Source organism: Podarcis raffonei, chromosome 5 (genome assembly GCF_027172205.1).
Source record: "Podarcis raffonei isolate rPodRaf1 chromosome 5, rPodRaf1.pri, whole genome shotgun sequence".
NCBI classification, from domain to species: Eukaryota; Metazoa; Chordata; class Lepidosauria; order Squamata; family Lacertidae; genus Podarcis; species Podarcis raffonei.
Window position 1 is genome coordinate 78,236,941 of NC_070606.1, and position 12,442 is coordinate 78,249,382.

A 12,442-nucleotide genomic window follows, 5' to 3' on the forward strand; every position below is an offset into this window, starting at 1 on the left:
TTTCTAAGTGTGCCTTCTCTATGCTTAGGGAAAAGGACGATGTTTCCTATTTTGTTAAGACTTATGAGACTTATGATCCTGTGCTGTTTTGTTCTGGTCTGCTCTTTACCTGGAACTATTGGATCAAAGTCTTTTTTTTTTTTAAAAGAAAGTTTTTATTCTGTACACAATCAGATTTCGCCTGTGGACTGAACTCAGCACTTTTCTGACCTGATACAGTTTATTTTGCCCTCCACACACAATGCATTTCATGAGGCGTACTGGAGAAGGCTCAAGAACTCTGAAGGAGAAGAGAGAGCTTTCCCAACCCTTGGCATACAATTCAAGTCCAGTGGACCAAACAATTTAAGGCAGCTGCATGAACCCATTGTTCCCTGCAGACTAGTGATGATTATTTTCCAAAGAAGCCCACATAACCAAATGCAAGGTGTGGTGCTGCTGCATAAACAACATTTCCCCAAGAAACCATTATTCTTATCCGTGACTGAAACATAACCTTGATATGCAAAACCCGCCTTTATCCACAACTGACACAAGCCTTGTCAGCATTGCTGGCAATGTTTTTATTCACCCTTATTATGACTCTGCTGGCTGAAGCTTATGGGATTTGCGGTCCAGAGGGCACCAGGTTAGGGTGGACTGCCCTATGCTGTCAAAAGCATGTAAGCTATGGTTACCAGATTTTTTTCAATGAATCCGGGACCCTTTTTTTTTTTTAAGCTGGGTAGCAACAGGGTGTCAGTAGTGGGGTTGGTGAGGCAAAAGACCCCAGGCCCAAGCACACATGCATATGCATGAAGGGTGTAAAGCCCTTCTTTCGCACCCTGTGAAACATAAATGCGCAGAGTTTTTTAAAAAACTGGGCAGCAGTGCGCCACCCGCCCATGACTCCTGAGCCTTCCCCAATCTCCTTCCCCCTTTGTTTGGACAGATCATGGGAGGCTCGGGAGTCATGGGTGGGCAGTCGTTGCCCAGGAGGGGCCAGCCTGGTAGTGCAGTTGGCTCTGGCTGGCTTCAGGAGCGGCTCGCTGCTGGCTGCCGTGGCGCAGGAAAAATGGCGGGCGCCACGGCAGCGAGCAGTGAGCCGGTCCTGAAGCCAGCCAGAGCCAACAGCGTTAACAGGCTGGCTCTGGGCTGCTGAGGCTGCCGCTGCCTCGTTTCCTGGAGCCAGATTTGCAAATCTGGGGACATTCCGGGGATGGAATTTGTCCGGGAGCAGATTTGCAAATCCGGGGACTGTCCCTGGGAACCTGGGATGCCTGGTAACCCTAATGTAAGCTCCTCAGTGAGAGCAGTTTCCCTCTTATATACATAGTATTGGAACTAGAACATACAAGACTCGTAGCTGCTAGCAAAAGCTGCAGCCTCTCTCCCTTCTCCCACAGTGCCCACTAATCCCATATTGCGTTATGTGACACTGACAGTGCTCAGAGTTTCCCTGGCCTGCCAGTCAATGAAGTGCACTGGGAAAACTAGCAGTACAGGGTTGTCACATTAATTTTGCATTGCTAGACTTTGCGGTGGGGAAAGGAATATGAGGCTACTGATTTTATCAGCAGTCACTCTGCTTCCCCCGTCAAATCAGAATGAATGTTGTATAAGGAGCAGACATCGTTGAACCTCTGCACAAGCAATTCAGGATGAATGCTCAATAAATGGGTTGCCTCAAAACCTGTTCAGCAACACCTGGGGGCCATCAGATTGGGGAAGGACATCAACTGATAAGTCTATGGTTACACACAGAACTGTACATAGCCACAGACTCTCGCACACCACAATGACCCAGTGCACAGCAGCTGTGAAACATGCACATACCATGTTAGGGATAACCAGAAAAGGATTTTTTAATTTTATTTTTAAGAACAGGTACTTGCTTCTTTTTACAAATCTATGGTGCAATCCCACTTGGAGTACTGTCTTCAGTTCTAGAAGCTACATCTCAAAAAAAAATTAGAAAGGCAAGTAAGGGAAAACATAATTGGAATGTATAAAAAGGAATCAGCATGAATCAACAATAGTTTCTTGCCACCTTCTGGTGGTGCAACATAACTACAGTACATGAGGTTTAATTTTAAATTGATCATGTTTAGCAACACCCAGAATTCCATGTGTTAATCTACTGCATTAGATACTATCACATTAGACTGTGATAGTTATTAATACTCCTCAGTCAAAACATACTGTAAATAAGATTAAGGAGAATGCATCATCCAAATACTATATGGATTTAATTATAGGTTTTTCTTTCAGAAAGAAAGTGAGGCAATTAAAACATAGCTGTCAACTTTTCCCTTTTCTTGCGAGGAATTCTATTTGGAATAAGGGAATTTCGCTTAAAAGGGAAAAGTTGGCAGCTATAAATTAAAAATGCATCACCGTCACATCTCTTCTGTAGAAACATGTTTACTGTAGTGCAGGAGTGGGCAGAAGATAGAAGAGGATCCGCTAATAGATCTCTGGGTGATATGAAGTAGATTGGCAATGATTTTTGGCTCCCATTTGTTTAACAATGAATCCATTGTTTATGTTGCTGGTCTATATCATAAAGAAGAACATAAGTAACTTACATTCTATCTGTTAACAGCTGCAAGAATGTTAATGACTCAATACTGGCAAGTTACATTACTCCCTTCTTGGAAAGAATGGCTTGATAAAGTTCGGGATTTGGCTATAATAGCAAAAGGAGCATCTTATCTAAGAGTGAGAATTGCATGAAAATATAGAAACAAATTCTGGGAAAACTGGTTGCTCCTCATATAATATTATGAAGAAAACAATGACCTCCCATGGAAGCAAATTCAAGTAGTTTGAGGGTTTGTTTTTTTAAAACAATAAATATTGCAATTCTACGTTAGTATGTACACACATACATATATACACAGAATTTTATGTTCTGAAGTACTTTCTTTCTGGAACCGTTTTGTTGATTATTGATAATAATTGTAACAGAAGCATGTTTTCCTCCACTAGATGGCACAGTACAACATTTGTAATAGTCTAGCCCAGATTAAGTCAAAGGCCTGGTTACTCTGCTATATTCTGCATGGCTCCCTTGTATACGCGGAACAACATGAAAAACAGCGGACATTTGTTATAATCAAACAAAAATACTTTATTATTTACAAATAACAAATATACAGATACAAATATGGGACGGAATGTCCATCTCATTGTCTTCAGCGTCACAGATCAACGTATTCATGATATATTCGCACCTCTGATCTTCTAACACTCTGAAGTGATCTAATGCTTTCGCTCCTCATTCGCATGTTTGATTTCCTAAACATCCTTCTTGAAAATGATCTGCACATGAAAAAGTAGATGATTGGATCTAGGCACACATTGCACGCAGACAGGAAAAGTGTCACTTCCTTGCAGTAGTACAGGATTTTGTGTGCCGATTCGTCCAAAACTTTATCCAGGTGGCCAAAAATAAAAGGTATTCTGCACAAATGATATGGCAAGAAACACGTGAAAAACACTGCTACGACCACCCTTATGCTTTGGTTGTGCTTCCGTTTGCGACTTGAAGGACTGGTAAATTGTTTGCTTGATTTGTAGATATACTTTGATATTTCAATGTAACATCCTATCAATACTATCAGTACAACGACAAACATGCCGTTGTTGATGTAAATGACAGCTCTGTGCCATTTGACTCCCAGGGAACTCTTTAGCTTTAAGCAGTCACCTATGTTTTTCCTAGTCGCATGACCATTTGTAAGGATCACATTTGGCAAGGCTAAAAGTGCCATGACGACCCAAACGCACGCAGACAGAATCTTGGTGAACGTGATGCTGTACATCCTGGAATCCCCAAAGGGTTTCACCACTTTCAGATAACGATCGATGCTAATGAGTCCAAGAAACACAATCGTAGTGTACATGTTGGCGTAGAACAAAACGGTCGAATACCGGCACAGGAAAAAATGGAAGTACCATGGCCCCAGCCTTGAGTCCTGGATGATTTTAAACGGAAATGTCAGGGTCATCATCAAGTCTGCAACCACAATGTTTTTGAGGTAAAAGATAAAGCTGGTCTTGTTTCTGATGTGGAAGAAAATCCATACAGCCAAGCTGTTCAATAAGATGCTAGCCAGGAATATGATTAGGTAAAGCACAGGTAAGACAATGGTTGTGAATTCATTACTGGTAGAATTCCCAGGTAGATCTTGGGAACAGTTGGCTAAAATACTGTTGCCTTGACCCAGATGTTGATGATGATCTATAGGAATGATGGAAAGAAATGGTCTAAGTTGGTTTAACAATCGTAGCTATTCATACGGAACTATAACAACAATAACTCAAGAGTTACCCCCATAATCAAGAGTCACATCCCCATAATTTATGTGAACAGAAGGAATCCAGAAACTGTTTCTGGATGCACACTCATCTATCACATTTGAGTAACTGTGGAGCATGTAGAAAGGGTGCAATTAGACATGATTGACTACTATGCTACTGAATAGCAGTTGTTTGGGATTAACAACTAGAGGTGGCTCTTGCTTTTCGTCTCCGCTTGTGAAGCACCTGGTTGGGCTCTGCTGGAAATGTAGTGCTGGAATGCATAAATATTTGGTCTGATTCAGCAGGGTGGTTCTTAGGAGGTCAGCAGAGTGAGGTTCTACACCTGGTACAGCCAGGGGAGTTGCCCTCCTCTTTCAAGAAAATGTTTTTATTACACTGCTGTGTTTGCATGCTACAGAAAAGGGCTTCAGACCACAGCTCCAGCAATGAGGTGGCAGGGCGTGCATTGTTTTAAACTCGCAACAGCAGCCAGCTGCACAAGTATGCTTAGTGATGCCAGTGACTAAGATCCTGTCTGCATGCAAAGGCTTGTTAGGATGAGCCCTCGGAGTCTTATTCAAGGACACAAAAGGGTATTGAAAGGGAGGGGGGAAGACTGGAACATAAATATATGCTGTGTTCATAACTCTTAAGACCAGTTCAGCAGCAGAATGAGCTGCCTAAGGAAACTGTAAATTCTCCATTTATTGAAGGTTTGGAAGCAATGAGGCTGCAAGTCGAGTTCAGAGATTGTGCGGGGTAGTGCTAAATCTGTGACAACACAAGGACCACAGATCATCCCGCTCCTGTCTAGCCAAACCTTGGGTCCTGCTTTTTATGCCATTTGTGGTGCAACGCTGCAAGAGAGCCTCCCTTGCTTTAGGAACTCTTTGCCCACCAGTTTAGACTGCATCAGGCTTCTAAGTCACGTGAATCATAGGGTATTTTGGCATTTTGGCATGATGATCATGTAGTGAGGACCGCCAGGTGCTTCATTAAATACCTAATTGCCAGTCTCTAGACTCACGAATGCAGTAGCAGGCTGTAGGTGAGTATCTGCTTGCATTCATACCTGCCAATCAGATCATTGTGCTATCGGCATTGATAGCACTGCTATATTTGTTCGTTTGCTTCTTTTAAGAGGAGAAGAGGGGGAGAATATGGAGTCTTCAATCTAGGGTTGCCCCAAACCTGACACCACAGGCAGTCTCTACTCTTCGGCACTGCCCATGCATTCCAAGCCCAGCAGCAGGAACTGTGTTGAGAGCTCCAAATGCTGGCTTCAGCTGTGTAGCAAGTGGAACTGCATGCATAGTTTTCTGAATGTGAATGGCATGCGAGCAAGGGTTATCTTCACTAGGTTGCGGTGTATATAAAGGTATGGTTATCTTTTTTAAAATATATCGATAATGAGGAGCTTCGTTAGGGGTACTTGTGAATTTTGATTATTAAAAAAGGGATGTGTGTGTGGACCAGGGGTAGTCTGTTTATTAGATGGTCCGAGGTTTAAAGACAATGACCTCATGAGCTTGGTTAGAATGCTAAGCAGGAATGGAAATAACCAATGGTTGTGTTTGGGAAGTCTTCTAAATGAACTGCTCTTATGTGAAACTCAACTAATAACATGATACTAAAAAGGAGGTACAACTGTATAAATTATTAACTCCTCTCTAAAACAACTGTGTCAGGAATTCCTGATTTATTTATTTTTAAAGTCATTTACCTGGAAGCTTCACATATGACATGTTAGACCCCATTATTATTGTTGATTTGCAGGTCAAATGCTTTTCAGGAGACACACTGGTGGCAATTGATCTGGGACACATCATGGGTTGTACAAGTTCTAAAGTCTGAAAAATATAGGAAGTGAAAATATTTACAATAGGCAAATACCTCAGTGTCAACAGCAGCATCTTTTAGTTTCTGGCTGAGCACAGAATGATGGCAGCTGTGCTACAGGCCTCGGCTTATAGGACAAAATTATGAACTCAGCTGCATCTTGGCCCTTAAGAGACAACTCAGACATGGCTTTTCCTCCATGGAGTTCAACTTCAAGTAAAGAGGAGATAGGTGTGCACCATCATCTATGAAGTGTGTGCATTTGCTTCCTGATGTGTCTTGTGGAAAATGCACTACATGGAAAGGATAGTCTAGCAGGCATGTCCAAAGTCCGTTTCTGGGGCCTAATCTGGCCCGCCGGTCGGTTTAATCCGGCCCCTGTGGCAGTTAATTTTCTGGGGTAAAATCATAAAAAAACTTCAACAACTTCAATCCTAAAAAAGGTTAACAAGTTTGGTTGGCCATTTGGTCGGCCCTCACGGCCCTTCACTTCATCAAATCTGACCCTCTTTGAAAAAAGTTTGGACACCGATCCTCCCTCATATACACAGAGATGTGTCACTGTGAATGAAAAAGCTAGGACCAACCCCAATTCTGGAAAAGGCTCCTACAATATCACTGCTCTCTTGGGCAATGCAGCTTTCTGTATAGCTTCTACATGCCCGTGCATTAATTACCAGCTCACTCTGCCACTAGCTTATAGTAGCTGTTGCCTTGTAACATGGACTCCCAAAGTAGTAATTATCTGGAGACAGACAGACAATATTTTAATCGACTCCTATGGGTGAATTGTGAGCAACAATGAATGTAGCAACAAGGACAGACTATCTTGTGGGCAGGTGGTTGCATGTGAGAGAAACGAAGGCCAATACTTAATTCATTCCAAGCTAACACAAGTATATATTTTTCCATTTTAACTACATTTGTACAGCTGCCTGTAGTTTATTGATGCTTTAGCTAAAAGCCTGGGCATATCATGGATCCTTCAGCATCATCAATGGGATTCAATATAACTGTGTCCTGGTTGCAGACAATTAGCTCTCTATTAAATAAAAGTGATGCCTACCATTCTTGAGTTCTCACTTTGATCCACCAAAGACCAATTTACTTGATTAGATTTCTTGGGTAATAATCTCTGGGTTCCCTTTAGCTTTTGATTGCTTTGCCCTTTCAAGGCAGACAATCAGCAACAAACGACAAGCTGAATGACTAATCTTGACTCACATAATCTTCATCCCAGGGTAAATTAGTATGTAAATACTACTGGGGTTGTTACCTCTGGTAGATGGATTAATGCAAAACACAGTAAAGAGTGAGGAGCAATGTGAGAAATTTAGGCTAGGGAGTGTCATTCAAAATCAGAGATAGTTAAATTCAGGAAAATATCCCTGAGAATTTAACTTCTGGATTCTGGCTATGCTAAGTTTTTTCCATGTCCATTACCCATGTTTCTTACTATACTATAAACCCTGAGAAGTTCTGTAACAGTTTAGGATTGTGATAACATGTAAACCAATTATAAATAGGGCATTATTCCCAGCCTCTATCCTTCTTATTTCCGATATTCCGCCAATCTGTACAATTTATGACCTACCAACCAAATACTGTACAGGAACTATGGTTTATCTGCCTACCCAGAGTTCAGTAAATCTAGTTGTGCTGTTACCTTTCTGGGAATATTGAGCAACTGCAATACTGCCATAAATTGTGGGGAGCTGCACTCATTCGAGTCCCATGGTGGATTAGCCTGCCCCATTATAGAACTGTTTAAATATTTTGGGAGCGTTACAAATAAATTGCATTTCATTTTGTACATGGGTTTGATATGTTTCCTGTCAATAATAAATTAAGATCGCAGATGATTAAAAGTTAGCAACACCAAGAACATGGTAAATTTTACGCTATATGTAATTATGAACAGAAAATAACCATTTCTAGTCCCAGTGCTAAAATACATTTACATTCAATTAACACAAGTAAATGCAGGTCCGCAGCCTAATTTGAACAGGTGCTTCACTTGCCAAACAATATGATAAAATGGCTTCTAAACACAAAAACTTAAATGGCCTGTTGCAGATAAACAACACTTCCAGTTGCCAGTTTTGTTTCAACCATGTAGTTTTATTCACATTGACTGTCTCAGAGTGGATACAGAGTGCACAGCATCTCAGACTTCTCATACCACTTTGAAAAATTCCTCCAGTGAACTGATTTAAGAGGTCTAAGTAAGAAATCTAGTAAATATGCCCAAGCAACCAGTGGGCATCACTGAAATATCTACTCATCAACCAGTCGGGTGGGAAATGCATTTCCTATCCATTTGTCTCTGTAGGACATAAGAACATAGGACAAGCCTTCTGGATCAGGCCAATGGCCCAGCTATTCCAGTGGCCAACCAGTTGCCTGTGGGAAGTATGCAAGCTGCCCACCTGTGGTTCCCTGTAACTGGGAGGAAAAATAATCACATCTGGACTGGTAGCCATTGATAGCCTTGTCTTCCATGAATTTGTCTAATCTTTTAAGCCCCTGAAGTTGGTGGCCATCACTGCATCTTGTAGGAGCAAGTTCCGTAGTTTAACCTTTGTGCTGTGTGAATAATTACTTTTATTGGTCCAGAATCTTCCATCGTTCTGCATCATTGAATGTCCACGAGTTCTAGTGTTATGAAAGAAAGAGACAAAAACGTTTCTCTATCCGATTTCTTTATGCCTTGATGCCTTGCAGAATTTTATCATGCAACCTCTTAACTTTTTTTGTAAACCAAAAATTCCCAAACGCTGTAACCTTTCTTCTTGGTTTAATTGACTCCACTTTCTACATCTCTCCATTTGGAGGACTGTCCATTGACTCCTCCTGTATGCTTCCTGCTACTTAACCAATTTCTGATCCATGAGGGCTTTGCCTCTCATTCCATGACTGTAAAGCTTGCTCAGGAGCCTTTGTGCGGTACCTTGTCAATGAGATGCAGCAATTCAAGCTTCACTTGTGAAAGTGGAGGACCTTGGTTGGACTTCCGTAGGAAACACTTGACTTCATACGCTGTGGTCTATGATGACTCTAACCAAGGAGAAAGCCCCATGATCTCAGCTTGCTGACACAGCTTTTACAGGTAGCAACTTCCTATGTTTTCGGCTTCCTCTCTTTCCAAACGCCTCCCCTTTCTGCCCTTCCTTTCTCAATACAGTAGAGAGATTTCAAGATGCCTGGAACAATTTCAATATTGGTTTTACCAGCAGCGTGTGCTTATGAAGTCAGAAGACAGTGGTTTACCAAAGCCACTGAGAAAGGGACAAGTAGCAGTGACTTCAAGTTACAGCAAAGAATATAAAAGTTGGAACAGCAACTGAATCTGAACTGGAAACCCCCACAATGTCATCTGAAGCTATGTACACACTCATTGCACCAAGTGTAATCCTACTAGGAGCACAGGGATTGTAAAGCTTGGCTTCCTGTGTTGTGTGAATGCTTGACATTTTAGATTATTTATAGATACAGACAAAATACAGGATACTAAATGATGTACCCAACATGATGCCTTCCAAGGTGATGTTGGACTACAACTCCCATCATCCTTGACTGTTGGCCATGCTGGCTGGGGCTGGTGGGGGTTGTAATCAGGAAACGTTTGAAAGGTTCCAGGTTCTCCATTGCTGTACTATACAATGAGCTGGGACTATTGTGTCTTGGATAGACGTAAAACATTTTTTAAAAGCATCCCTTAAAATGAGCAATTCTCCCCAAAAATGACATTATGTAATCTATAGGTTTTTAAGCCACCTCTGCCAACTCCTAGCAATAAACTTGCTCAATGAGGAGACCTGTGTGAGGCCCTTAACATGTTGGGAGTACTGGGCAGTGGTTCAAGCATGCCCTTGGATTGATCTTCCACTAATGAGCTTTGTCATCTTAAAGCTGTGCTTTCTCATTTGCTCTTTTTGTTAACTGCCAGCGTCCATGGCAGCCGTGGCACTAATTGGGCAATAGCTTCTTCAGTAATGCAAGCAGCACAGTGCTTCCCTTCATGCCCTTGTAGTGAACTCCTGTGAGCCTTAAAGGCATTCATGTCTACTGCATATGATCAGATGGGGACTTCAAAGCATTTCTTAACAGAAGCAAAGTCAGTTTCGCTAGTATGGTATTGTCTTTGTGAAGACTTCCTGTACTCCTCTTTATTAGACTACTACTACTAGTAGTAAGCTGTTAAATTGAAGTTAAACCCTACAACCCACAAACTGTATATGCTTGTTTTTCATTTAATCTTGTGAGAATTATTTTTGAGAGGCAAGAAAATATAATCCAGGTTGAGATGGAATTTTATATGGAAAGAGGGACCAAAAGCTCATCTAAACTAGTTGCCTTCCCAAAGCTGACAGCCAGTGTATGCCTTACGTGTGAGTATGTTTTATCTTGTTTGAATCTTGCCTTTCCTCCAAGGAGTTCAGCATGGCAGACATGGAGCTATTCTATTCTATTTTCACATCAGGGCTCTAAGGCGGGGGTTCCTAAAGTGCTCTGTGGACCACCAATAGTGCATGAACTTCAACCAGGAGGCTCATGGTGGTGACTCTGCATAGCAGTGTTGTATCCATGTGTGTGTGAAGAATGGTGGGCACAGCATCTGTGCGCACGTGAAGAACAGCTGGCATAGTGGCTACTACACGATTCTTAGAATCTGGTGGTCTGCCTGGAAGGTGAGCAGGATGGAACAGAAGTGATTGGGGAGGAGGCTTTTCCTTAGAGAAATAAAGCCGTGGCTGGTGGCAAAACAGGAGAAGGTCTGGAGTTAAGTGATCTGCCAAGACCTGAAGCAATTTTCAAGTGGTCCAGGGGAAACCATGTTTGGTAACTACTGCTCTAAAGAGTACATATGATGTAGAAGGTGAATTGCCAAAAGCTAGCTCCAAGTTCAATAAAATAATTGCAGTATCTTACATTGACTTTTAATCCTTTCTTCTTCTAATCCAAGTAATCCTGACCAGGTGTGGACAAACACCTACCCTTAAAAAAACACAACCAAGATATTTTCATAGTATTGTAAATGTTTCCCTCCTTGCAATTAGGGATGTCGACAGAAGCTTAACGTGGTATTTGTTAACGCTAAAGAGAAAGAGAGAAAAAGCCTGCAAAGCTGATCCAGTAAGAACCTCAGTGCAGAGGAATATTTTAAGCCTCATATGTTTTATAGGTTGTGTTGCTACATATTTAGCGTCATTAAAGTAAAGCCTCTGCAATAAATATGTGTAAAGTACACACTGCTGCATATATGGTGCAATTTGTTGTTGTTAATGCTGATGGACTGGTTTGTGTATCTGAGCAACATAGCTAAATTATAGGTTACAGGGTACAGAAATTATGATGAGTTAATAGCATCTAAATTGCTTATGGTGTTGGATTATTTGACCTATTTAAAAAAAGCCATCACGGTGACGAAAAACCCTGTATGGAAGCCATACAATGCCCAGTTTGGTTTCTCTTTCCCAGATTGTGTATGACTCTGTTTTCAAGCATCCAACTACATTTAGGTTATGTTTTACTATTTTAAAAAGGCGCTAAAATGTTGCCATGCTTGAGCCTCAGTACAAATTTCACCACTACAGATGAATGCAGTTTAGCTTGCTTTCTTTTTTAAACGCTGAAAAAATGGCATTGGGATATCCTAAGGCAGGCATAGGCAAACTTGGCCCTCCAGATGTTTTGGGACTACAACTCCCATCATCCTTAGCTAACAGGACCAGTGGTGAGGGATGATGGGAGTTGTAGTCCCAAAACATCTGGAGGGCCGAGTTTACCTATGCCTGTCCTAAGGACTTTTCCTGTGTTTCAGCCATTTTGCCAGGTGTGAGGTAAAGAGATGTACGTAATGAGGAAATCATGATGCTGCTTCCTCAGCAAAGTCTGCCTGTTCCTTTCAGGCAAAATGACATACACCCTGACAGTCACTCTTTACCAAGAACAGTTTCTATTTTCTGGTTCTTATTCATAAAACCATTGACTTGGATACTAATTAGGGATCCATGAATAGAAGGTCTCATTGATGGAACCAAGATTCTGGCAGACAATTCCACCAGCAATGGTGGGGGTGGAAGAGGAGGCTGCAATTTTTGTTGAGTCCCCTCTATGCTGTAGCCCACAGCATCACTTATCATGCTGCTCTGGAGGGTCCCCAACCCTCTAGCACAACTGTTAGGGGGCAGACAGGACTTCAGGAGGAAGAGGGAACCAACAAAAGTAGTATCTGTCCCCTCTTCCACTTGCATGATTGGAGTGTCAGATGATTGGACCTTCAGGCAGGGTTCTCCCTCTCCTTCCAGTGGTC

At 41.8% G+C, this 12,442-nt stretch overlaps 2 protein-coding genes across 6 annotated transcripts in view; one reads left to right on the top strand and one right to left on the bottom strand.

The window, feature by feature from the left end:
• The window catches only part of MED12L (mediator complex subunit 12L), a 187,995-nt gene that overhangs the window by 78,428 nt on the left and 97,125 nt on the right, over positions 1 to 12,442 (top strand). The window lies entirely within an intron of this gene.
• Positions 3,146 to 6,313, bottom strand: GPR87 (G protein-coupled receptor 87). Its single transcript, XM_053390289.1, is given in 3 exon segments — positions 3,146 to 4,225; positions 6,011 to 6,205; positions 6,208 to 6,313. Coding segments are annotated over 3 exon segments (1,344 nt in total). The 3' UTR covers positions 3,146 to 3,182.